This window comes from Chrysemys picta, chromosome 18 (assembly GCF_011386835.1).
Source record: "Chrysemys picta bellii isolate R12L10 chromosome 18, ASM1138683v2, whole genome shotgun sequence".
Classification (NCBI taxonomy): Eukaryota; Metazoa; Chordata; order Testudines; family Emydidae; genus Chrysemys; species Chrysemys picta.
Window position 1 is genome coordinate 13,069,093 of NC_088808.1, and position 25,784 is coordinate 13,094,876.

Here is a 25,784-nt window from a genome sequence, read left to right on the forward strand (position 1 = left end):
AGGTATATACAGGATACACGTTGCCGAAGTTACGTGCAGTCCATTGAACATGTAGTGCATTTGCCCTCTGCACTTGGAAAAGGTTACTGCTCTCAAACTAGAGCCACGTAAGCAAACCCAGGTAAAGCGACAGACACAGGAATGCTTGTAAATACAGCCAAGTGTCCATCTGGGCCAGGTGTCGCAGTAGTAATAGCTCATTGGTGCTCTGTCGCTATGGTCAGCACCCAGGAGAGTTGGACAGACACCTGCCATCCTCCAGTCACATCCACCCTCAGACTAGGAGCAGAATGCGTCCAGCTCCCTTCAGATCTGAACTGGTGCTGTTGCCGCACTGGTTAGTGAGTCAGAGGAATACACAGCAGACCAGGGGTCTAAGAAAGGGAACTTTAATTGCAGATTACAACCAAAAGTGGCAGTAGGCTGAACAGAAAGCATGATGAACGTTTATTGACAGCAACGACTCGGACAGATCCTCCTGCTCAGAGCAACAGTAACGAGCACCCTCACTCCCTCCTGATTAATCACTGAGACCCTTTGTTTTTCCTAGGCTCTGACCCTGTCTGAACCAGGACTTGCTGCAGTCTTGAACATGGTGCGAGCTAGTTCTCGAATTTGGAGGCGTTTTGTCTGTACCAATCCCACTGGCTCCACACCAGGAAGACACACGCGCACACAAAGCTCAGTGGCACTCACCCTACACACAACAAGCAGAAGGAAGGACCACATGGGGAACTGCAGCCACAGAGGAGCAATTCAGAAGAGATTTGAGGCAGTTCCCAATGTGGGCCAATCTATCCTGCCAGCTGCATCCGCAGTTCAGTTAATGAGTCACCCAGTCATCTCCTCCAGTGCTGTAAAGCTTGGGCAGTGACAAAACCTTCTCCAACAGTGGCTCCCCAGCAGAAATGACCCATTGAGCCAGCTACTGGTAAAGAGATGCTATTTCTGGGGGCGGAGGCAGAAACTCTGTGCCAGATGGGCTGAGAGATGATCCCAGGCCCTTGGAAACAGCTCCCAAGGACGTCTAGGTACGTAAGCCCCCTTCCTTTATGCACACAACTATTAGACAGCTCGTCCAGCCCAACATCTCAGACCAGGGCCTGCACCTCCTTTCCATCAGAGCTGCTGCTACAAGAGACTGCAGAACGTAAGGGTATTTCAAAGAAAAAGCCTGCTCCCTACTCGCTTTTCGGGAGGCCCAAGCAGTCAAAACACTCTGTCAAACTCTGTCTGATTGGTTGCAGCTGGATTCCTGCCCTGATTGGCTGGCTGCTGCGGCATGTGTCCACCTCTTCTCCTGGGTGGAGCCAGATACTCAAACATGGATTGATTGTGCGTGGAGAGCATGTTCTTGAGATCAGAGGGCATCGGGTCCGACCAGAAGAAGTCATGATTCAGTGCATCGTCACTGTCTATTCTTTGGGCAGGATCCAGAACGAGCAGTTTGTCTATGAGATCCAGAGCGTATGGGTCTTTGACATAGGCTTTCAGGCGATCTTTAACCTTGCGCTTTTGGCCCTTGGGCAGGTCCAGTTTCTGGTACAGCTCATACTTATCCACATTTGGCCAAACCTAGAGTGGGCACAAGGGAGATTAGCCTTAGAGAGAAGACAGCTAAACCATTTTAGAGCCTGATGTTGGTGCCCTAACTAAACCCCACATGCATGCTGCATTCAGCTGTAGTGGAGAAACAAACAAACCAGTTCTTTCACTACACACCCTCTGGGGCCCCATGACATCCATTAGGGATTTTACTCTTGCAGTCCAAAGTGGAATGCATACAGATGCTACACAGACGAGCAGCAGTACAGAACCGTAAGGCAGATATTGCACTTGGAGATACATGGGGGGAAAAGTCAGCGGGGAAAATCTAGCAGTGTCCCTTTAAGCTGCTCTAGGAGAGATAATTCTCTGTACAGTAACATGGGCTGTCAATTATGAGAATACACAAAAGAAAAAGCTAACCAAATAACAAATGTATACAGCACCTTTCATCCCAGCTGAACCCAGAGACCTCTGCAAACAAACCTCCTCCCCATCAGTCCAGCTCTGGGTGGAACATGGCAAGCTTTTGTTTATTTTAAAGGGGTAATACATTCACCTACATACAAGTGAAGGTCACAGTCTGACAGTCATATTTATCCATAGCACAGGTATAATCAGGCAGCAGCAGGGTAAGTCAGTGGCTCTCAAACTTTTGTCCTGGTGACCCCTTTCACATAGCAAGCCTCTGAGTGCGACCCCCTTTATAAATTAAAAACACTTTTATATATTTAACACCATTATAAACGCTGGAGGCAAAGCGGAGTTTGGGGCGGAGGTTGACAGCTCGCAACCCCACCATGTAATAACCTCACAGCCCCCGGAGGGGTCCCGACCCCCAGTTTGAGAACCCCTGGTGTAAGTCTATCTATCACTGCCCCACTGTGCCACAATCCAGACTTGAAGGGACCATCTCTAGGGGTTCAGATGCAATTCAAGACAATGGCCTCTCTTCTGAAAAAACTAGAGCCAAAAATGGTGGTGTTCTGAGAAAGAATGGCCAACTAGCAACTAGGCTGGCACCAAAGTCATTTCACACAGACCTCTCAATAGCCACAAGATGGTGACAAGTTTACCAGTGTGATTGGTGCCACATATCAGACAGATTCAGACCCACAACCTAGAAATGAAAAGCACCTTCTCTCTCGCTGTAATATTAAGTAATAGCCTATTACCAACCCCATAATAGGATAGCTGTTGAGGATTGTCTTGTGGCTAAAGCGCAGGACTGGAAGCTGAGACACCGGGGTTCAATTCTCAGTTCTCTCACTGACTTGTTGAAAAACCCTGAGCAAATCACTTCAGCTCTGTGCCTCAATTTCCCCAGCTGTAAAATGGGGGTGTGACGTGTCATTCCATATTCTTTATGAAAATATGCTTATGATATGAATATGACATAACAGATATACTTTATGCAAGATGGCTCATGGGAGATATCATTGGAAAGGTTATGATATACTGAATGCGATTATCCAATTTGTATGCATGTATCATTTCTGTATCTGAAATTAGGAATATTGACTATGTATCTGTTTCAACTGTTACTTTGGGTGACGCCCACTGCTAACACTTCAGGTACAACAGGCCCATCAGAAGAGACAATGGACAGTAAAAGAGCTTAGTCTTCCTGTGGGTCAGCCTGTGAAGAATGACTACCGGGCCCTACAGGGTCAGGTGGTCTTGTCACCTGATACTAAAACATGACCTCGGACTTCTTGTAATTTTCCGCTGAAAGGGAAGGGAGTCAAACTAGGAAACAAAGGACTCCCACCGTATGCAAATCCTATTTAAGGGTGGGGAGTGAGGTAATCCAGGTCAGCAGTTCTCCCCTGCTACCCCACCCAAGATGACTGTTGGAAACAACTAAGATAGAACGGGGGAAAGAACTGGACACAGGCTGGAAGGGCGTGTGGCCTGTGAAGATTATTAGAACCACATTTAGTGTGAGAACTTACATGTAACCAATTTCTTTAGTATATTCGGCTTAGTTTGCGTGCTCTGTTTTATTTTCTTAGTAATCTGCCTTGTTCTGTCTGCTACCTCCTTAACTATTTAAAATACACCTCTTATAGTTAATCCTGGTTTACAATATAACCCAGTTGATGTGATTTCTAACTGGCGGGGGAGGGAGAATAGTCTGACTCAGTGGCATCCCAGCACATCACGTGACATCCCGGGGGTCCAGCCCGTCACAGAGGCTGATACTCACCTCACAGGGGGAGAGGTTAAATTCATTGTTTATCTTTGGTAGAGGTGCTAGAGCAGGGCAGTGTATCATTCTGGATACAGTAAACATGCTTGATCTCTTCAGGGAGCAACGCACACCTTGAGCACACCTCTCACCACTCTTGGGCTGTAAGGATGCCCCCTTTAAATGCAGCTGATAGGTATATTACTTGCTCAAGGTCACCCAGCAGGTCTGTCTCAGAGGCAGGATTAGAACTCAGGATTCCAGGTTTCTAAGCCCATGCCCTTACAGTTTCCCACAGGTGCTGCATTCCCGTGCTTTGGGGCCCCTACCTCCGGAGTGATGGATCCACAGAGCTGGCTGATGAGAGTGAGCTGGTGTTGTTCCGTGTTCCCCTGCATGATGGGGCTGCGAGTCCACATCTCTGCCATGATGCAGCCTGCACCCCAGAGATCAATGGGGGGGCCATAGTCCCGTTCCCCTAAAGAGAGCGGCACCAGATCAACCACTTAGACTCTAATATTAAGAGCTTTGCATGCGCCAGACTGAGAGAACAAAATAGTAAAGGGGACGGGGAAAGAGAAAAACCGAAGATGGGAGAATTCCCTGTGCAATTTCTCCTCTAGCCAAGCCTCCCACCTACCTAAGAGAAGCTCAGGAGGCCGATACCACAGAGTCACCACCCGGTTGGTGTAGCGGTTGGGCTGACTGTTTTTTGCCAGGCTGAAGGCTCGAGCCAAACCAAAGTCCGCCAGTTTCAGGACCCCATCTCGGGTGATCAGTACATTTGCAGCTTTCATATCCCGGTGCAAGATCTGCACAAAGGAGGGAAATTGAAAGGTTAAGCCATTCAGTCATGTTCCGCTGGATCCAGCTCTATCTTCATCACAAAGATCCCCACCACCAGGAAGGTGAATGGGGCATTCAGACCCTGGAAAAGAAACATCGAAAAGTCTAGGATTGGACGTGGATGAACACAACAGAAAATAAACCCATTGGGAGCATCTCACCGAGCATGGAGTTGGCTGGAGGGGGACAGAGAGAGCACAGGCAGTAGCATGACAAGCATCCCCACAGCAGCTAATGTGCCTCACCCCTGCCCTGGGAGAGCCAGGGTGAGTTCAGATTACAGGGCCCAGTCAGTCCTGGGCTCTCAGGTTAGCAGTCACAGCACAGCTCTGCATTAGCTCCTGAACTTAGAACACAGGTCACCCTTACATTTGGTTTTCAGGTGTATCGTTTCCTTGGACACTCTATTCTGCAGTGTTACAAACACCATGGTGGGTTGGGAGGACTCGATAAGGATCCTTCAGCGCATCGTTCTTCCTCTTTTGAAAATACATCTTAAGCTTTTTACTTGGCCATCACTGGCTCTGCTAAAGCTTCCCGCTCCCCCAGCCTATAAAAAGGAGCCTCCCAGCATCAAACCCTGAGACTGAGAATAATCATTACTGATTCAGTGCTGAGCCACCCTGAAAAGTACACACGTCCCAGAGTGCCAGCGTGCAGAACGAGCAGCCCAGCTAGAGACACTGGCCTGTGCTCACAGCAGGGCACACACAAGGCCATTGCCGCCTCAGCCCTCAAGCCATGCAGCAAGGAAATACAGATCCTGCCCTTTACCTTATTCCTGTGGATGTAGTAAAGTCCATTTAGCAGCATCTGCATCACTTTCTTGATCTCCGACAGCGTGAACTTCACGTGGGCGTTGCTGAGGAGGCCTGCGAGGTCGTGCTCACAGAAATCGAACACCAGGTAGATGCTGCCCTTGCAGCGATTGTAGGGGGAGGCTACAAGAGAAGCAACGTGAGGTCGTTAAGGAGGTCTCTCCCCCACACTGACGGCTAGCTTTCCCACTGTCAACTTCTAGCACCGGATGCTGGCCAGCCTTAGTTCAAGCACCATTCAACTTAGGAGGTTAAATATTGCCCCGTAACCAAGAAATCGAAAACACGACGTAACTCTATCTTAAGGTCACAATCGAGCGTCAGGGTGAACACACAAGCCTGCCCCCTTTCACCACGTACCCCCAGAGTCTTCAATCACACAGCCATAGCTATATAGAGAAATGGGGACATCCCTGGCCACCAAGAACCTCAGCATCTAGATACCCAGAAGGCTATCCAAAGGAGAAGTCGGGGGAATGCAGGAGGAGGGTTACAGCAGTGAAGATCATGGCATGTGTACATAACAAAGCACATTGTTTCTTGCGGTCACCCATGTTCAAAAAAGATGAATTCAATTTGCACAGATTGGGTTTACTAGGGTGACCTGTCTTCTGAGAAGGAATGTTTAACCTACAAGTGAAGGCTGGGAAGGAATGACTGCTCTCTATAAATACACAAAGGAGAGAGAAGAGCTACCGAAGCTAAAGGACAATGCTGTACAAGAACAAAGGGGGATAAACTGGCCATAGGGAAACTTGGGCTGGAGATTAGAAGGTCTACAAACCATCAGAGGAATGAGGTTCTGGAACAGCCTCTCAACAATAGTAGTGAGGGCAAGACACCTATCTGGCTTTAAGATGGAGCTTGATAAGTTTATGAGTAAGATGATATGACAGGGCTGCCTGCTCATAGCAGAGGACTGGACTTGATCACCCAGAAGGACCCTTCCAGGCATGTTCTTATGTTTTTTTAAGATTTAATTAATATGCTGGGGGGCACATCCAAAATGAAGCCCAGGAGAGTGAACAACAGTGAGCAAAACCAAGGACTCCTCTCTCTCTCAAATGCTGTATTACACAGTAGAAGGTTTTACACAGCCTCAGAGGATACGATTTGCTTCCAGGAGCGCAGATGCTGGCACCACACGAACACAGAGGAGGCTGCCCCAAAGAGACAGCTTGCAATGCAGTGGGAGGACAACCAGGCATTCAAGTGACTGCACCATGGAACCAGAAAGCCTTTGAATCCATTTACCAAAGTGCTCACAGTTACCAGCCACGGTTGGGGAACTCTGAGCAAACCAGCCGCAGAGCATGTCATTAATACAAAGTTTATAAAAGGAGCCAACCTGTGCTGAGCAACGTGTTAAACAAGAAGAGGGAGAGCTCCAGCTATCAATGGGATAGTTACACCATTGGGTTTTGTTTGTTTTTTAAAGAAAGGACAAATGTAAAAAAACCCAACCACTTTCAGGCTGAGAAACTTGTATGTCAAGTTTCTCTCCAGTGTCTTTTGTTGTTGTTGTTGTTGTTAAATAAACCCAGAAACACGAGTTTTATAATCTCTCACACACACTTTCGACTGTAGTAGCACGGTATTTCAAAGGAGCTTACAAAGGCGTCTTCTAGTTGAGCTGCGATGCAGTCAAAGCTACGCTAACCAAGGCACGGCTACATCCCTAGCACATCAGGTGTTAACTCTCATATATAATAACACCACCATGTAGCTCTTTTCATCCATAGATCTCAACACACTTTACAAAGCAGGTCAGTATCATTTATCCCAGTTTTACAGATGGGAAACTGAGGCGCAGGGAGGGGCAGTGACTTGCCCAAGGGCTCAGCAGGCCACTGTTATCCAAAGGAGACAGGTATCCACCAAAATCTTTGGACAAACCAGGCTATTTTGTATTGGGCAAGTGCATCTCGCTGAAAGAAAAATAAAAGGGCACACTAGAGATCAACTGATGTGAGTGAACAAAACAAAAAGGGGGAACTAAAACATGCTACCTTTGGTCCTGCAGATTTCTATGAGGTTCACCACATTCTCATGCTTGAGCAGCTGAAGGATTTTGATCTCACGTAGGGCTGTGATGGGGAACTAACAAGGATATAAGAGAGCCACACGTCAGAATTGCAAGAAAATATCCCAATCTAGTCTAAAGCAGGTGTGGGGGTAGGGGGTGGCGGAGGAGGGAAGAGAGAAAGTCATGGCAGAAATCTCAAAGAGGAGATGTATTCAAGCAGAATTAAATGTGGACAAAGTGCAGCTAGGGTCAGAACAGAGGCTAAAAGCAACGTTGTGCAGTTCCAGTCTGCTCAGTTTACAACTCTTAGCACCTAGAAACTTAAGTAGAAGTTGAGTGTCCTTACCACCACACCAGATCAGGCCCTTAGGGTGCGGCAACAGCTACTCAAAAAAACCAAAGTGAGAGGTGGAAGAGAATCCAGTCTGGTTTTGCTTCTTATGAGATCACCAGCAATATGGAAGTTTGTCATCAGAATATGGACACATTGTATTATGTGTGATCCTGATTAGAATGCAGCTCCCCATCTCCTCAGTGTATCAATACTACCATGTTAACAGAAGTAAAATCTTATTGGGAACAACAGAGATGTGACTCAGACACACAAGGCAATATGGAAAGAGGTTTTTTTTTTTTTTTTTAAACAAATTACTTTCCTGATACATAGGGAAACACAACACTTTCTAAATGGAAACAGTCTTGTATATTACTTCATCCATTTCCATACCGGTTTTTACTGCAGTAGGTCCTGCAAAGTTACACACACTATGAATTTCCTTGTCATCCCAGACAAAGATTCAGTCTTTGTCTACTAGACATATGCCCAGCTCTCAAACTCCCGTTCTCCCACACCATACAAAGGACAGGCACATTCCCATCAATCTTACCCCCTCCTTCTCATTTTCCATCAACACTTTCTTCAGAGCCACTTTCTTGCCAGTCTGTCGATGTTTTGCTTTGAACACTTCCCTGCAGAGAGGACGGAAATACATGAACAATCCTGGAGGAGCTGAGGTGGCCAAGTGGAGCAGGCACAGCCAGGCAAGACCAAACAAGACATTTCTATGCTTCCACACAGACAGCTCTGTGCTGACCCTCTGCCGAAGCCAGGTCTTCCAGCTTCATGCCAAGAACCACCATGATCTCCACTAGAGAGCAGGCTCTCAGATTCCAGGGCATGTGAGAGAATGGCAATGGGACAGGACTCTCACAGATCCCCAGGAGACTACTGGGAGCAAGCCTTGCAGATTCCAAGAGGCGGCAGGAAGGGTACAGGGGGAATCTCAGAGGCATTCAGGAGGGAGTCTCTCTCTCAGATCCCAGGGCTCGGGGGAGGGGGGAGTCTCTCTCTCAGATCCCAGGGCCCTGGGGAGGGGGGAGTCTCTCTCTCAGATCCCAGGGCCCTGGGGAGGGAAGAGGCGGGGGGGAGTCTCTCTCTCAGATCCCAAGGCTCTGGGAGCGGGAGGCGGGGGGGGGGGGGGGAGTCTCTCAGATCCCAGGGCTCTGGGAGGGGGAGGCGGGGGGGAGTCTCTCTCTCAGATCCCAGGGCCCTGGGGAGGGAAGAGGCGGGGGGGGAGTCTCTCTCTCAGATCCAGGACTCGGGGGGGGGGGGGGGGGAGAGAGGCGGGCGGGAGTGTCTCTCTCAGATCCCAGGGCCCTGGGGAGGGAAGAGGCGGGCGGGAGTCTCTCTCTCAGATCCCAGGACTCGGGGCGGGGGGAGAAGAGGCGGGCGGGAGTCTCTCTCTCAGATCCCAGGACTCGGGGCGGGGGGAGAAGAGGCGGGCGGGAGTCTCTCTCTCAGATCCCAGGGCCCTGGAGGGGGAGGGGGGGACTCTCTCTCAGATCCCAGGGCCCGGGGGGGGAGGGTATCGGGGCATTAGGGGGCCCGGCCCGCAGACCCCCAGGGTAGGCGGGGGGGGCAAGGCGCCGGGTCCCTCAAACCCCATGGTGGGGGGGGGGCAGGCCCGGGAGGGTCCGGCTCTCACCCGAACGTGCCCTGCCCGATCTTCGCCAGCTTCTCGTACTTGGACACCTCGTCGCAGAAGGGGCACTCCACCGTGTCGTACTGCTTGGCCATGCCGCGGCCGTCCCTGCCCTCACTAGGTCTCCGTCGCCCCAAGCGACGGCGCGTTTGGTGACGTGTTACCCCGGGAGCTTCCGGTCTCGCTAGCCATGCCCCGCCCCTTCCTGCGCCGCGGTGCCGCCTGGGAGTTGTAGTTCTGGACGGGCGCGGAACGCTCACGATTGAGCTCGGAGGCGCTCAGCGGCCCCGCGCGTCTTCTCCGGGGGTCGCAGCGCCAAGGGTCCCCCGGGTCTGCCCCAGCACCACGGCTGTGTGTGTCTTCAGGCCATCGCTGCGTGTCCTTGCACCGCCTCCGCTTCATCTCCCCAGGCGTCTGCATTGGCCACACAGGCTCCCATGGAGCCAAGAGCCTTGTGGAGTTTTGCCATGTGCGCCTCGCCCATGAAAGCCGCCTCCTGCTTTGCCATGTGAACCGTCTCACCCTTGCCTCGTGCTCCCCTGTCTGTTTGTTTCTCATCTCTTTGGGGCAGGAACTTTGTCTTTAGTATATGTGTGTTCAGTGCCTTGCACCTGGCGGAGTCCGGGGTTTCTCTGCTCCGTGTCCCCGTCTGGTTCCCTTTGTTTGACCCTTTGACCTCACTCCTGTCCCTGTTCTTTTATTAGTTGTCCCCCGTAATTTTTTGGACTCCAGGTCCTGTGGACCCCCCCCCCCCTTAGGCTGGGGGGGATCCTCGCCCGCCCACTTCCTGGATCCCAATAGGACCTGGCGCGGAGGCCTGGCTACCAGGTGTTGCTCTAATAATATTTGCATCACCAACGTGTGCCCTTGCATCACTCCAGAACTTCCTGGATGCCCGCAATAACACGAAAGCATCAGAACATTACCACATCCCGTCTCAGCACCATCACATCCCTCTGCAACATCCCCATCAGGTCCTTACATTGCACCCAAAACAGCACTGGCATGTCAAAGCATCAAATTGCATCACAAAGTTAAATCAACTGTCTTTCATTCCCCCACCCCCTACACACACTCTCTCTTCATGCATATGAATCAGATGCACATTGTCTATCTTCTCAGCACCTTTCCATCACTGGCTTTCTCATCCCCCCCAATACACACTTCCTATCGTATGTGCCTGATGCACCAATTATTCACAACTCAGCAGCATTTTCAGATGCAGCTCCCGGCACCATCTATCTCAGAGGCGCTGATGGATATAAGAGCAGAATGCCAGCAGGGGGGGCTTTGAGACAAGCCGATGGTATTAGCAGCCAGGGGAAGGCAGAGAGAGAGAGACTTAGCACTCTCGGGAGTCCGGAGACAAAGTCAAGCCAAGATTTCAGGCAACAGAAATGGGCCTGCTGAGAGAACAGAAACACTAATCCTGTCGCTGGGAAAGGAGAGGGACTAGATCACTGGAGTGGTTAGGACGGGCAATTAGGAGTCAGGCCTGACTTTGCCACTGTCTGCTGGTGTGGCCTTAGGTAAGTCATTTTTCCTCTCGGAGCCTCAGCTCTATGATTAAGATTAAAAGGGGAGCCTAGAGGACCAGTGTCAAAAGCCTATCCCACTGGCAGTGATACACAGTATTCACTTATAGTCCAGGATGCAGGAGAACCAGCAATGAGGGACAATTTGCATGGCCCCCGAGAGAGAGCAAAACACACTGATCAGTTGTCGTAGAGGCATTCAGGAGGGAGTCCGTTTGCATTTTGCCCTGGCTGGCATGCTGTGGCGTCCTGACCCTTGGCTACTCTTTGAGCCCTCACATACTGCATCCAACGCATTCCTTATGTGCTGTCTGATTCCTCAGACTCTGGGCCCTATATCTGTTCTCTGATCCATTGGAGGCTGTGTCAAATGCATTCCTGCGTACATCTGGGGCCAGATCCTCAGTGGGTATAAAGTGGCATTGCTCTATTGACTTCACCGACCTATGTCAGTTACACCATCTGAAGATCTGTCCCTGAAAGTTTTGACGGCTTGCTGTTCGGTGCCAGTAGGCTAGGTCGCTTACAGATGGGGCAGCATGCTCGTTTCCTGCCCTCTAGGGGTGGCGTGAGCTGAAGGGGAAACAGTTTTAGTCCCTATTCAAAATCAGGGCAATACAAAGGGTATCTCCATCTGTAGGTAGCAGCACTGGCACCAATGCCCCAAACTCACTACCAGGCCCTACCAGCACAGGCGATTCTAATGTCCATTGGTACCAGGCACACAGAAGGTCTGGGGGATGAGTTCCGAGCTGGCCTGGAGGTTTGTCTATCAGTGCTTCTGGGAGCCGTTATTAGGGGAGAAGGGGGTTAGTTTTTCCCAAGACCAGAAATGAAGGTGGCTGATCCCCTCTCCTCCCAACTCCAAGCGGAAGCCCCTGAATAAATAATTCCAAGGAGAATTCGATGCCATCAGCCCCCGGTATTTCCCATTGCCTCTTCCCAGCCCTCCATCACTGGCCTTTCCTCGGGGACACAGGCTCTGTGCTTGCCTGACCCTTGAGCAGGCTGTGTCCTGTGATGCAGTTTGCCTGCTTGAGTGGTTCCTTTTCATTCTGGACACCATGTGCTGATATATACTAATTTCCAAGTCAGGCGCTGCCCTTTCGCCAGGCAAGCTGCATAGCAGTGGAGTGGTTTGTATTAGGGAGGGAGGGAAGTCTGCAGTTCCCTCAGCCCGCTAGCAAGGCAGCATGGCTTTCATAGAATCATGGGACTGGAAGGGACCTCAAGAGGGCATCTAGTCCAGTCCCCTGCACTCATGGCAGGACTAAGGATTATCTAGCCCACTGGTTCCCAAACGGGGGGGCACGCCCCCCTGGGGAGGTGTGAAGAAATTCCAAGAGGAGCGCAAGGCTGCCTGGCCCTTGAGCTCCCGGCCGGGGAGGCTAGCCCCCGGCCCCTCCCCTCCTGTCCCCCCTCCCCCGCAGCCACGCCACCGTGTGGGCAGCACAGCTGGCACCCGCCCACCTCCCAGACTTTCCAATAAGCCAGTCCTGCCGCTCTGAGCAGCCTAGTAAGGGGGGGGGGGAGGAGGGGAGGTTGGATAAGGGGCAGGAGGTCCCGGGGGCAGTCAGGAGACAGGGAGCAGGAGGGGTTGGATAGGGGGCAGGGTCCTGGGAGGGGGCGGTCAGGGGACAAGGAGCAGGGGGGGTTGGATAGGGAGAGGTCCCAGGGGGGCGGTTAGGGGCGGGGGGTCCCGGGAGGGGGTGGTCAGGAGACAAGGATCGGGGGGGTTGGATAGGGGGCAGGGTCCCGGGAGGGGGCGGTCAGGGGACAAGGAGCAGGGGGGGTTGGATAGGGGTGGGGGTCCCGGGAGGGTGCGGTCAGGAGACAAGGATCGGGGGGGTTGGATGATGGTAAAGGAGAGGTGAGGGGCGTGAGGGTTTCTCAAAAATTAAAAAGGGGGCGTGATGCCGAAAAGTTTGGGAACACTGATCTAGACCATCCCTGACAGGTGTTTGTCCAACTTGCTCTTAAAAATCTCCAAAGATGGATATTCCACAACCTCCCTAGGCAATTTATTCCAGTGCTTAACCACCCTGCCAGTTAGGAAGTTTTTCCTAATGTCCAACCTAAACCTCCCTTGCTGCAATTTAAGCCCATTGCTTCTTGTCCTAGCCTCCGAGGTTAAGGAGAACAATTTTTCTCCCTTCTCCTTGTAACCTTTTACATACTTGAAAACTGTTATAATGTCGCCCCTCAGTCTTCTCTTTTCAAGACTAAACAAACCCAATTTTTGGACCAACCTTACGCAGTTGCACCATGGGCACTGGCCCTGCAGGGGAGCAGGCAATTTGTAGGGTTCGTTGCAGCTGTCCACCAGATCCATCCGGCCTCCTGAGTGACCCAGGCATTAGGAAAGGAGAGTGACATAATCAGCAGGCCTGATGAGCCTCTTGACAGCGCTAAGGAATAAAATAACTTTACACCTTCCTTGAGGAAACTCCCCCCTCAGGTCAGTTCACATGCCCTGCAGAATTAGCTGCTCCAGTCTTCTCTTCCTGTCAAAGCACAACATGTGCAATACACATTGTAGGGAACAGTCCTGCCCTGGCCCAGGGGGATGGATGAGATGTGACCTTGTTCTTATGACTCAATGGTCGTTGCTCTCCTGGCCAAGGAGAAATTTTCCTGCAATAAACAAGGATTTCACATTCAGGGCCGGCTCCAGCTTTTCTGCCACCCCAAGCAGAAAAAAAAGAAAAAAAAAAAAAAGCCGATCGGCGGCACTTAATTTTTCGGCAGCGGGTCCTTCACTCCCTCTCTTCCTCTTCAGCGGCACTTCGGCGGCAGCTCAAAGAGGAAGAAAGGGACTGAGGGACTGAGGGACCCGCCGCCGAAGACCTGGCCGTGCCGCCCCGATACCGGACAGAGCGCCGCCCCTTTCCATTGGCCGCCCCAAGCACCTGCTTCCTTTGCTGGTGCCTGGAGCCGGCCCCGTTCACATTGCTACACTGAGCAGAAATAGTCTTTGCATGTGCAAAAGTCCTCCCGCTCGTCTGGCCTCCAGGCTGGCTCCTCCCTGCAGGATGATTTGCAGATTCCACAATGGTGCAAAATCCAATCTCCTCTTCCAGGTGGGAGGTGGTGAAATCATTCGTGTTATTTAGGAAGTGTGGCCTAGTGGGAAGAGCAGGGGCCTGCGCGGCCAGACTCCTCTTCTATAGTGGCTCGGCCACTGAGCAGTGGTGTAACTTAGGGGGAAATTTTCAAAAGTGCTTTGTGTGCCTGGCTTAAGAGACTCGAGCCTGGGTTTTGGAGATGCTGAGCAACCAGGTGATGCCAGGGGAACCCTGGGTGCTCGGTTCCTCTTAAAATCAACACTAACTTATCTAACGCTGGGCATCCAAAAATCAAGGCCCTTTCCCACCCCAAAATAGCAGCTACTCTTGCAAACGCAGGCCCTCTGAGTGCCTCAGCTTCCCCTCGCCTTCGCCGGGTCCTTTGAGATCTGTGAGTGAACCGGGAGCGGGAGAGTGGGTGTGCAAGGGACAGAGAGAGCCCTGAGAAGGACACCAGTGACTGACACCCCATTGTGACCCAGGCCTGTTGTTTGGCTTGGCAGTTCACGCCCCAGAACCGTCCTAGCAATATCTGGGCTTCCCATATCTCTGCAGAGACAAAGAACTTTGTGGACACAGAGCAACAAGTCGCTCTTCTGAGCCTGGCCGGCTGATAAGGCTGCTTGTTCATGAACAATAGTCCGTGGGGAGAGCGCTTACATCAGGAACACGGTGTGCCAGCTCCCCTGGCACACACACTCGAGCCGCTGCCCAATGAATCATCCCCTCTCCTGGCTCGGGAGAATGTTGGGCCCCCCTCATTTAACGGAATCAACGCCAGGAGAGGAGCAGGCGCGGGCGTTTCATTGAGATGCAGGAGTGAGCCGTCCACTCTCCAGCCTGTTGTATCATTTCCCTGCCAGGGGCCGGTGAGTGGCTTTCTTCCATCGCCTCTGGGGATTTTGGCAGGAAAAGCCACAATAAACAGGAGCAGAGAGTGAGCTCAGCTCGTGGGGGAGGCGACTCCTCAGATGCATGTCCAGAAACAGAGAGAGGAAAATGTAACAACCTTGTGTTAATGTCGTGCTGGGGAGAAGTGCCCGGTTGCCAGGGCCTGGGCTCTGATGTTGTCTGTTTAACCAGACAGCAGATCTAGCCCAGGCACAACCAGTGCAGGGAGAAGCTCTGTGACCCCCCGCCACGGGGTGCTCCCACACCCGCCTGGCACAGAAGAACCAGACTGGCTGGCACAGAATCCTTCACAGCCACAGAGGCAGGTGTGAGCCCAGATCTAACACCTGGGCTCGAGAGCAAGGCTGAGGAGCAGGGCACCCGGGCACCCGGATCCCAGAGGGCCCCGCGAGCACCTGCTCATTCGCAGCTCAGGAGACCTGCAGCGAACGATGACAGAAGGATCAAATCTCCTGCTTCTGCCCCCGCCCTCCCCCCGTGCTTTGCTTTCTGACTCAGTCACGGGTCATCGCACGTAGGGCACAACGGGTCCCCCAGCCGCCAAGTGCAAACGTTCAGGTCAGGAACGGGGAGGTGGAGAGGACTGGTTGACAAACGTGGATATTATCCACCAAAATCCAATCTGCCCTGGGGCTGAGCGACACTCAGCTGAACGACCTGCCTTTCATTGTCCTGGTGCTTTCAGCAGCTTTGTAGGTTTAGGTGCCACGGACTGAGAGGCCATCGATCGCCCTGCAAATGGAAAGCACTGTACTACCTCCTCTTTGACTCACCTCACCTGCATAAATCAGAGCTGTGACATATACAGATTGCAGGCTGAGTCCTGGGCAAACGAGGCTGTTTGAAAGCACCACTTATGCCAAGACTTTCATGCCATGACACCAAAACTGTATATGCGGAAAGTGGCATGGAGTGCCTTGTGTTCAAGGCATTCCTTTAGGACTCAGGCGCTCTGGGTTCAAGTCCCAATCCTGCCACAAATTCCCTGCATGACCTTGGGTAAGTCACTTAACCTCTGTTCCTCCACTTAGCCATTTATTAGCTCTCTCAAGGGGAGCCTAGCAAGGATGAATTCCTGGTTTTGTAAATCACATGGACAGCCTCCGATCAAAGGTGGTGGAGAAATGCAAAGTCTTGCTGTTATTTACTAAGTATAGTTGCCTCTTTTTGACCCGAGTTTGGAGCCCTGGGGATGCCCAAGCTGGGAACAGAAATTGCTTCTGGAATCTGGCTTTGCTTTGACACATCTTGCTTCTTTACAAGGAATAAACAAAGTCCTGCTGCTCCGAGTGCAGGAGGAACCAAAGGCAAAAGGAGCAATTTCTTAGCCTCTTTGCAGCCCAGCTCCAGAACCTCTCTCTATGGCTATGTCTACACACCGCATGTTATGTCGGTATAACTTATGTCACTCAGGCTAGGTCTACACTACCCGCCTGAATCGGCGGGTAGAAATCGACCTCTCGGGGATACACGACAATCGATCCCCGAATCGACGCTCTTACTCCACCAGCGGAGGTGGGAGTAAGCGCCGTCGACGGGAAGCCGCAGAGGTCGATTTTGCCGCCGTCCCTACAGGGGGGTAAGTCGGCTGCGATACGTCGAATTCAGCTACGCTATTCGCGTAGCTGAATTTGCGTATCTTAAATCGACCCCACCCCCCGTAGTGTAGATGTAGCCTCAGGGATGTGAATAAACCACTTCCTGAGTGATGTGAGTTATACCGACATAAGTGCTCGGTGGGAGAGCTTCTCCCACTGCCAGAGCGTCTGCCGTTCACAGAGGTGGTTTTATTATGCCGACAGCAGAGCTCTCTCCCTTCAGCTTACAGCATCCTCACCAGACCCGGTGCAGCTGTGCCGCTGCAGTGCTGTATGTGTAGACATGCCAGTTTATCTCAGGGTCAAACCATGCTTACAGGCTTCTGCTGCTGCTTCAGGCTCTCTGTCTGGTTCTATGTTCAACTTTTCCTAACATTCCCCTTCCCATCCCCTTATGCAAAACAATACTCAGCCGCAAAAAACGCTCTGCCCACACAGTCCAAATCTCCTAGGTGGGTTCACGTAACCCTTTTGTCTTAGGTGGGGGACTGTGACTAATTATCCTTATCGTTATGTTAATTGAAGGGTTTTGTGCATACCCATCAATCTTAACGAGGCTTTAATTCAGCCCATACCCAGGTTTCAGCCAGCAAATAACAGTATTTTGAACCCTGAAGGGATGGCAGGTGAGGACAATCTAATCCAAGTCCAATAAAAGAATCCCACAGCGCTCCAGGGGCCTCCCCAGATTCAGCCTAGAACCCAGTGTGATGGAAGCATCTTCCACACACCAGGTGTCCCACAGGTAGCAGTGAGCTACTGTGACTGTGTCTGGTGTGGTGACAGCCCTGATATGACCAGCAATAGCTCCGCCCAGCCCAGCCATGGATATTTGCAGCCCAGGCCCTCTCCAGGTGCCCCACTCTGCTCTCTAACAGGTCGGCTTGGCAGATATCCTAGCCCACAACAGCTGCTTTGCCCTCCCGTCTCAGTAACACATTCCCCAGCGTTTGGCCTGTGGGTTTAGCCCTGCCCGGCTCTGACCCAGCGTGGGAAATGCCGATCGGGTTACAGGCCCTTTCAATCCCGGCCAGCCCAGCTGCCGCTCGGCAGCTGTGTGTGCATACCGGGCCTGGCTCTGAGAGGCAAGGAGCGCACAGGCCACTTTCCCAGCAAGGAGAAGGAGAGCAGGCGGACGAAGTTCAGTGTCCCAGGGAGCACGTGCAGCCATCAGGACAGAGCGGGTGACTGTGGTATGTGGGGGGTCGCAGGTGACGCCCACCTCTTGGCATGCTAATAATGAACGAGCGCTCTCTGGCAACGGCAACTCTGCCCGCCAGCCACAACAGCGTGCTACCAAAAGGGGTGATGCCCAGCCCTCTCATGGGCTACACCAGCCCCCTAGCGCTCCAAACACCACACCAGCCCCCTCCCATGCACCCACATCCACCTCCTTCTCCTGCCTCCTGGCCCACCCCACCCCACACACAACCCTCCATCCACCACATGGCCCTGTCTTCTCAGCACCACCCTCCCAAAGGCCCCGTCTGAGGTATCTGTCTCGACCCCATCTGCATGAACACACCTTCCCCCGCCCCGCCCCAAAGTGTTCTCCCCACCCAACTGCCAAAGAAAAGCTGGAGGCTGGTTCCCAGACACTGTCCTTTCCCCTACAGTCTCTGGCCAGAGTGTCCTGTGGATAATTCTTTGGCCCTAATGTCCAGAGGAGTTTGCATCCCCCACTCTGCACTGCCATCGCACCTGGTACAAAGCCTCCCCCATTCCCCAGGCCCAGCAATGCTCTGGTGTTAAGCCTGGCTCTGACCTACACTACCCAGGCCGGGTTTGCAGAGAGCAGGAGCCTAATCCCACCAGCTTGGACCTTTGGACCAGAAGGGCTGGTCTCCCTTTCCCCCATGCACTGTGCATCTGGATCGTTCCAGGGCTACTGCTCCCCTGGGGATGGGTAAGCACTCGGCATGCTGGAATGCCACGCTCTCTTTCCACGCAGCGCGGCTGTTGCTGCAGCCGGATGCTGTTTAAACTGCACAGACAAGATGAGGCGCCCCAGCTGTGGGGAACACAGCCCCCGCGTCTGGCCCCCGGAGACGGCGCAAAACGCTCCTCCGATTACAGTCCTGTTGGATCGATTCCTGCCTAACCAACCTTCACTTCAACCTCGCCACTGGCCACCCTTCGCTGCCGCCCAGGAAGCCCCGTTTCTGATCTCTGCTGAGCTGGCCACTCGTGTAAAACTTGATTCCGTTCGGGTGCACAGAGAGCCGGCTGTGAGGCATCATCTCCTGGGACCATAACTGGGCTCAATGGTTCACACCTACTTCCACTGTAGGAACTCACGGACCGAACCATCGAAGCGAGATCAGATTCACCGCCTGGTTCCACTAAATGGGCTAAATACTGTTCTACCCGTGCAAACCACTCCACTGTGGGCATCTGGGTGGGTAGAATGTGGATTAGATTGTCCTCCTCACCTGCCATCCCTTCAGGGTTCAAAATACTGTTATGTGCTGGCTGAAACCTGGGTATGGGCTGAATTAAAGCCTCATTAAGATTGATGGGTATGAACAAAATCAGGGTTTTTTTGCTCCTTTTGATTTTCCTCACTAGGATTTAACTTCCACTTTTCAAAGGATGCCTTTTGCCTCTCACTGCTTCTTTTACTTTGTTGTTTAGCCACGGTGGCTCTTTTTTCATTCTCTTACTATGTTTTTGAATTTGGGGGATACATTTAAGTTGAGCCTCTATTATGGTGTCTTTAAAAAGTTTCCACGCAGCTTGCAGGGATTTCACTTTTGGCACTGTACCCTTTAATTTCTAAAAAAAAACGAGGAGTCCTTGTGGCACCTTAGAGACTAACACATTTATTTGGACATAAGCTTTCGTGGGCTAAAACCCACTTCATCAGATGCATGGAGTGAAAAATATAGTAGGGAGGCATAAATACACCTCATATGAAAAGATGGGAGTTGCCTTACCAAGTGGGGGGGTCAGTGCTAACGAGCCAATTCAATTAAGGTGGAAGTGGGCTATTCTCAACAGTTGACGTGTATTTATACCTCCCTACAGATTTTCCACTCCATGCATCTGATGAAGTGGATTCTAGCCCACAAAAGCTTGTGCCCAAATAAATGTGTTAGTCGCTAAGGTGCCACAAGGACTCCTCGTTGTTTTTGCTGATACAGACTAACACGGCTACCCCTCTGAAACCTTTCATTTCTGTTTAACTAACCTCCTCATTTTTGTATAGTTCCCCTTTCTGAAATTAAATGCTACAGTGTTGGGCCGCTGTGGTGTTTTTCCTGCCACAGGGATATTCAATTTAATTATATTATGGTCACTATTACCAAGCGGTCCAGCTACATTCACCTCTTGGACCAGATCCTGGGCTCCACTTAGGAATAAATCAAGAATTGCCTCTCCTCTGGTGGGTTCCAGGACCAGCTGCTCCAAGAAGCAGTCATTTAAGGTGTCATGAAACTTTCTCTCTGCATCGCATCCTGAGGTGACTTGTACCCAGTCAATATGGGTACCCAGTCACTCCAGATGTACTCCAGTGTAAAGGAGCAAGGTCCCATTGTTTGCAAGGTGCAATCAGTAAGTAAAGCTTGTAAAAGCACTTAGGGACCCATTGAGAATGTGCATTTTTATTACACTGTCATTGCCCGCATTGTCACCCTTGTCTTGTTTTGCAACTCAGACCACAATGACGGGGCCAGATGGCTTAATCCCTGGGCTCAGAAGGGCAATATCAACCTGACAAATGTCAACACCTCCTCTGCCCAGCCAACAGCAATCTCCTCCCAAGCAGCAACCCTCCGCTGTGCAGGGCCAAGCGCAGTGGGAATGGGATCCGGCCCGAAGAGGAGCTGTCGGGATTCCCCCTTGTCCAGTGTCACTAGCCGGACGACACATTCTCTCCGCAGAAACCCCTCTTGCGCCCTGGTGGCCAGAGCAATCGAGGGTCGGGAGGATCTCTCACTATCTGCGCAGCTGGCTGTAATCCAGCTAGCTGGATCCTCGAGGGCAGGGACATCACTTTGCAGGGTTGGGGTTAAAAAGCCCTGGTTGTTGCAGGATAACCTTCCCCCCTCCCCCACCTCAGCCTGGAAGACCCTGCTTTGATTCCTGGCCAACGCAAGAGCAGATATGGGGCCTGGACCCTGTCTTCCTATGTGTTTGTATGGGGCCCTGGTCCTAATCGGGTGTGAGCAAAATACAGATCACGATTCCTCTGGTGGCTGTGGTTGAGTCAAGGCAGAGCAGCCGGCGACAACAGGGGGTGTTATCCCCTGTGGTGACAGCAAGGGGAGGGGACAGGGGCTGTGAGTAGGTGATGCATGATGACATTTATTAAAGATAGAGGAAATGCTGAGTGAGAGAGGGGGGGGGGGCGGGGGAAGAGGAAGGGAGGGGAGGGCGTAGGGAAAGTTATAAACTTAGACCTGCTTCGTTTTGGTGGCTCCATCAGAAGCTGACGATGGCAGAGGGCCAGAAGAAAGGGGCCTTCAAAAAATTCAGTAAGTCGCTCCGGGGAACGCGCCTGTCTGAGCCTGACAGCCAGAGCTTTAAAGCAGGGCGAGGCGGACTGGAGGGGCTGTGGGGGGAGAGCGCTGCATGTGGGGAGCCTCTGTGTGTGTGTGTGTGTGTGTGTGTGTGTGTGTGTGTGCGTGTGTGTGTCTCAGCCCGCCCCCCCATTCCCCGTGGGGCTGTGCACTGGTCCGGTGGGAGCTGGCCCAGGGGCTGCTCCCAACCGCACCAGCGGAGGATGCAAACGGCCCATATTGTCCGTGGGTTTCGTGGCTGCCAGGTTCTCACTGGCCTTTCAGAGCAAGAGCCGCTTTTGTTTCGCTCTCGGTTGGGCTGATTGGGATGGGGCTGGATTTGCTTCGATGGGGCCGAGTGGGTGTCTAGTCCCACCTCTCGCAGGTTGAGGTATACAAAATAATCCACTTGATAAGCCCCTAATTGAACTGAACTGTTGAGCTGGGACCAGTTTGGTTTAATCCAGTGTGAAATCGGGTGCAAAGAGAAGTACAGGACAGGTGTTTCTCCTCCTGCCCCCCCCCCCCCCCGCCTGCCTCCCTGAGCACCATGGGGGCTCCTGAACCGCCCTTAATCCCGCACCTGGACGGAGCAGCAGGTGGGACCCCAGCCACGGGTCGTGGTGGGACTGTGTGGAACAATGGAGTGAACCCAGACTGACTCCAGTGTGTCTAGGCCAGGGGTCAGCAACCTTTCAGAAGTGCTGTGCCAAGTCTTCATTTATTCACTCTGATTTAAGGTTCCGCGTGGCAGTCATACATTTTAACGTTTTTAGAAGGTCTCTTTCTATAGGTCTATAATATAGAACTAAACTATTGTATGTAAAGTAAATAAGGTTTTTAAAATGTTTAAGACGCTTCATTTAAAATTCAATTAAAATGCAGAGGCCACCGGACCGGTGGCCAGGACCCGGGCAGTGTGAGTGCCACTGAACATCAGCTCGCGTGCCGCCTTTGGCACGCATGCCATAGGTTGCCTGCCCCTGGTCTAGGCTATGGCTGAAATCCTGGCCTCATTGCAATGGGGGTTTTCCCACCGACTTCACTGGGGCCAGGATCTCACCCGATGTGTGCACAGGGCTAATAAGCTCTTTGGAGTTGGTCTCAGAGGAAACTAATCAGCAGCAGCTGTGGGTTGAACTCTCTTCTTTCCCAAAGACCTGGGGTTTTCCCCGAAGCCCTTAAAAGCAGCCACCCCAGCATAATTTAATTTTCTGCCCCCTCAAACACTTCCTTCCCAGCAAGCCTCCCTCGCATGTAACTTGGCCTGAGATGATGATGCTAGAATTTAAATTTGCATTTTCCTCATTTCCAAATGCTCAGTGCCCACCCTGAGACTGTGCATAGAATTGTCCTTCCCCCACAGGATCACTCAGTGCTTTGCAAACATGTACTAATCCAGCCTCACAGCATCCCCGTCAAATCAGGATTATCCCTGATTTAGAGACAAGGGAAACTGAGGCACGGTGTCATGACGTGATGTCTGTAGCAGAGCTGCATTTACCACTCAACCATCCTGGGGCACAGCGGTTTTTGGATGCCCCCTGTCAACAAATCCATCAATTCCCCGTCAATAGGGCCCCCTCCCCCAGCTGACAGAGGAGAAGGATGGTCTGGAGGTTAAGGCATTGCACTGGGACTCAGGAGATCTAGGTTCCCTTCTCAGCTCTGCTACAGGCTTCCTGCATGACCCTGGGCAAGTCGCTTAGGGGGAGATTTCAAAGGCAGTTAGCTGCCCCGCTCCCTTTGACTTGCAGCCTTCCCCTTTCTCTCTCTGTGCTTCCATGTCCCAGCCTTCATCTGTCCAGATTGGACGGTGTCAGGGCAGGGACCATCCCACTAAGTGTTTGTCCAGCCCCAGCACAATTTCAGTGGGGGTCTCTAACTGCTACCATAATGCAAATAAACCAGAAAAGTGAGTTAAATCCCTTCTCCTCGTATGCTAGCCCCTTCTCTGAAATGGACTAAGAGATTATAAGTGGCTTGATCTAGGAGTGAAATTCAGGCCTGAGAGTCAGGACAACTGGTGTCACTCGTGGTTGTGCCACTTAATTTACTGCCTGACCTTGGGCACATCACTTCCTCTCTTTGTACCTGAGTTTTCCTGCTGGGGTTTTCCAAGTCTTGTTTGCCAAACGCTTTGAGATCCTGCAAAAAAAAAAAATGGTGGTAGAGAAGGACAAAGCTTCGCATTCATAATGCTACAACCAGGGTTCCATAGACTCTGAGGCCAGAAAGGACCATTGGGACTAGTCTGATTTCCTGCTAACCCAGGCCAGAGACTTTCACCCGGTGATTCCTGCCTTGTGTCCTGGCCCCAAACCCTGTAACAGCATTACATAAAGCTATGCTGCATTGGCACAGCACTGCAGCCTCCTAGAAGGGAAACAGCAATCCCAGAGGGAGGCCAATTACCTGCTCCCTGAACCATGCGTGTGGCATGCAGAGACAGTAATGCTACAGGAAGAGCACAACCCTGGCACTGAGGGTACATCAGCGAGATTGTGTTCTGCCCTCATTTGTGGGGGGCACAAGGAGAAGGGGGGGTGATATTCTGACCCTGTGCTGCGCCACCCTACAGAGCAGAGCTGGGGGGAAAGGGCTGGGGTGTGAAACGCAAACTCATCCTGTGAGGGTTATAAATATGACTTCGGTTAACGCTCTGCACTCAGCAGTAGCAGGTGGCAGCTGGGAGATTAAAACAGCGATCGAGAGGCTCTAATTGCTCGCTCGCTTCGCTTAGGAAGTGGGTAGATGAATATCCTTCCCACAGCACACGCTTCTCGTTGAACACAGGCCGAACTGCGAGCGCTGGAGTGCAAAGGGGCCCTGAACTAGTTCCGAGGAAAACACTCATAGATATGGGCACCCGCACAGCAACCCGGCCCCTCACGTACCGACAGACACACTCACGGTCACATGGTCCCCATCCACACAGCAACCCGGCCTCACACGTACTGACATACACACTCACGGTCACACAGTCCAATGCACACAGCAAACCAACCCCACATGTACCAACATACACACTCATGGTCACATGGTCCCATCCACACAGCAACCCAGCATCACACGTACTGACATACACACTCACGGTCACACAGTCCAATGCACACAGCAAACCAACCCCACATGTACCAACATACACACTCATGGTCACATGGTCCCATCCACACAGCAACCCGGCCTCACACGTACCCACATACACACTCACGGGCACATGGTCCCACCCACATTAACATACACTCATGCTCATACACACACAGGCACAGGGTCCCCCACACACTGACATACGCACACGCTATCACACACACACACAGCTACACCGTCTCGCTCGCCCTGATATATGCAATCATGGTGCATCATGTACCAAAGACAGACACACATACACTCCCCTCCCCCCTTCAGAAATATAGACACACTCATGGACACCTGCTGCCACATACCTACATACCCCTGGGTATTATATCATCAGGAGTGACCGGGTATTACAGAGAGCGTTTCAATTTCTGTCTGGCTGAATGTATGGGCAGCTAGATCTTGGAGAAATGTGGTGCTGTTCTATGTGGAAGCTGAGCATATCACAAGGCTGAGTCACTCTCTGACTGAAATAGTCTCTTAGGTGCAGGGTGACTGAAATGCAAACTGGGTGTAAAATGCTGCCAAATTAGAGCTGTTACATTTCACACCGTGAAGGGGTTGACTCACCACTAGTGCCTCCTCATGGCCAAGCGTGGTGTAGCAGCTCTCTCCCTGTCGGGCACCTCCTGCCGACGGTCACTCCAACACTGGAGTAGTCTGCATCTTCCTGTGACTTGGCCCTCTGGCCAGGTCACGTTAAAGTCTCTCCCTGTCCAGGGCAGCCAACGAACAGAAACAAGGGAATTACAAATCATTCATCCCAAAACTGGGCTAAGGCTCTCGTCCAGCAGAGAGGGCTCGTTGGGTTATGGCCCTAAATGGAGTTCACAGGTGGTAGTGGTGGCCTCTGTGGGGTTGGTATACCTGATCCCAGGCACCAACTGAGTATGGGCATGTCGATGAGACAGGGTGCAAGGCAGAGGAGAATCAGGCCCTTAGTAGGGCCCCAATCCCGCCCCCAGTGACACGGGTGTTATGCCACTGATGCAGGGGGGTGCTGCCCCGATGTCATTGAGGGCAGGATTGGGGCCTGATGGAGTACGAGGTGGGGGTGAGTGCCAGCACTCTGCAATTGACACCCATGACGTCCCTGCTGGAGCATGACCAGCCCCTCCCACAGAAGATGCGTCTGCTCACAGGCTGCGTCCCCGTCCCCCCCGCACGGACTCCGGTTTAACTAATGTGCACAGGCTCTGAGCTGAACAGCCCCTTAAAGTCCTGGATTATTACACACTTGTGCAGAGCACACGCAAAACCACAATGGTGCCGAGCAGCCCTGGGACTCACCACTGTTCTCACCACGGGGGGGGGGGGGGGGGGGGGAGAAACCTCGCTGAGAAAGGCAACAAGAGGAGGGCCGAAAAGAACCAGGTTCTGCCAGCGGGCGTGAGAGGCTGTTCTAGGCACAGTCACGTCATCGCCTTGTGCCTCCCTTTCTCCATCAGCGAAATGATGGCCAGATCCGAAGCCTCGGCTCAGCAAAGTGGCAGACTCAGGAACTGAGCCGAGCTCCTGACCCCAGTCCAGTGATCTAGCCATTAGGCCATGCTACCTCACTGACAACCCAAGGTGCAGGCCAGAGGGGTGTCAGGCTGGCTGGGTCTGACTCTTCTCTCTCAGGGT

At 52.2% G+C, this 25,784-nt stretch overlaps 2 protein-coding genes and 1 long non-coding RNA gene across 6 annotated transcripts in view; 1 reads left to right on the top strand and 2 right to left on the bottom strand.

Annotated features, from left to right (window-relative positions):
* Positions 1 to 373: 373 nt before the first annotated feature.
* Positions 374 to 9,599, bottom strand: CDK9 (cyclin dependent kinase 9). Its single transcript, XM_005293447.4, has 7 exons — positions 9,412 to 9,599; positions 8,314 to 8,395; positions 7,410 to 7,500; positions 5,357 to 5,523; positions 4,377 to 4,548; positions 4,066 to 4,214; positions 374 to 1,575 (listed from the first exon to the last, which is right to left on the bottom strand). The coding sequence occupies exons 1-7, from the start codon at positions 9,501 to 9,503 to the stop codon at positions 1,210 to 1,212; spliced, it is 1,119 nt and encodes a 372-aa protein (XP_005293504.1). The 5' UTR covers positions 9,504 to 9,599; the 3' UTR covers positions 374 to 1,209.
* Positions 9,600 to 13,449: 3,850 nt separating this feature from the next.
* LOC135976481 (uncharacterized) lies at positions 13,450 to 24,867 on the bottom strand. The gene is made up of 3 exons (XR_010593609.1): positions 24,729 to 24,867; positions 23,115 to 23,168; positions 13,450 to 13,577 (listed from the first exon to the last, which is right to left on the bottom strand). It is a non-coding gene; the product is annotated as an uncharacterized LOC135976481 (long non-coding RNA).
* The window catches only part of SH2D3C (SH2 domain containing 3C), a 59,861-nt gene continuing 49,813 nt past the window's right edge, over positions 15,737 to 25,784 (top strand). Inside the window, exon 1 of one of the 4 annotated variants that reach the window (XR_010593607.1) lies at positions 15,737 to 15,919. Coding sequence is in view for 2 of the 4 variants with exons in the window: in XM_065572260.1 (XP_065428332.1) it covers positions 15,796 to 15,919 (124 nt within the window). In the remaining 2 variants the exon portion in view is untranslated. Of the gene's footprint in view, positions 15,920 to 20,861; positions 20,997 to 25,784 lie in introns of those variants that run through there. The other 3 variants (XM_065572260.1, XR_010593608.1, XM_042854185.2) reach the window with 3 other exon arrangements.

Bases quoted from the DNA above. Each gene is read 5' to 3' on its own strand.
- CDK9 (XM_005293447.4), bottom strand. From the start codon at position 9,503: ATGGCCAAGCAGTACGACACGGTGGAGTGCCCCTTCTGCGACGAGGTG. The intron at 7,501-8,313 runs GTAAGATTGATG...TATCCTTGTTAG, and splicing joins TGGAAAATGAGAAGGAGGGG to TTCCCCATCACAGCCCTACG. The intron at 4,549-5,356 runs GTAAAGGGCAGG...TCCTTTGTGCAG, and splicing joins ACTACATCCACAGGAATAAG to ATCTTGCACCGGGATATGAA.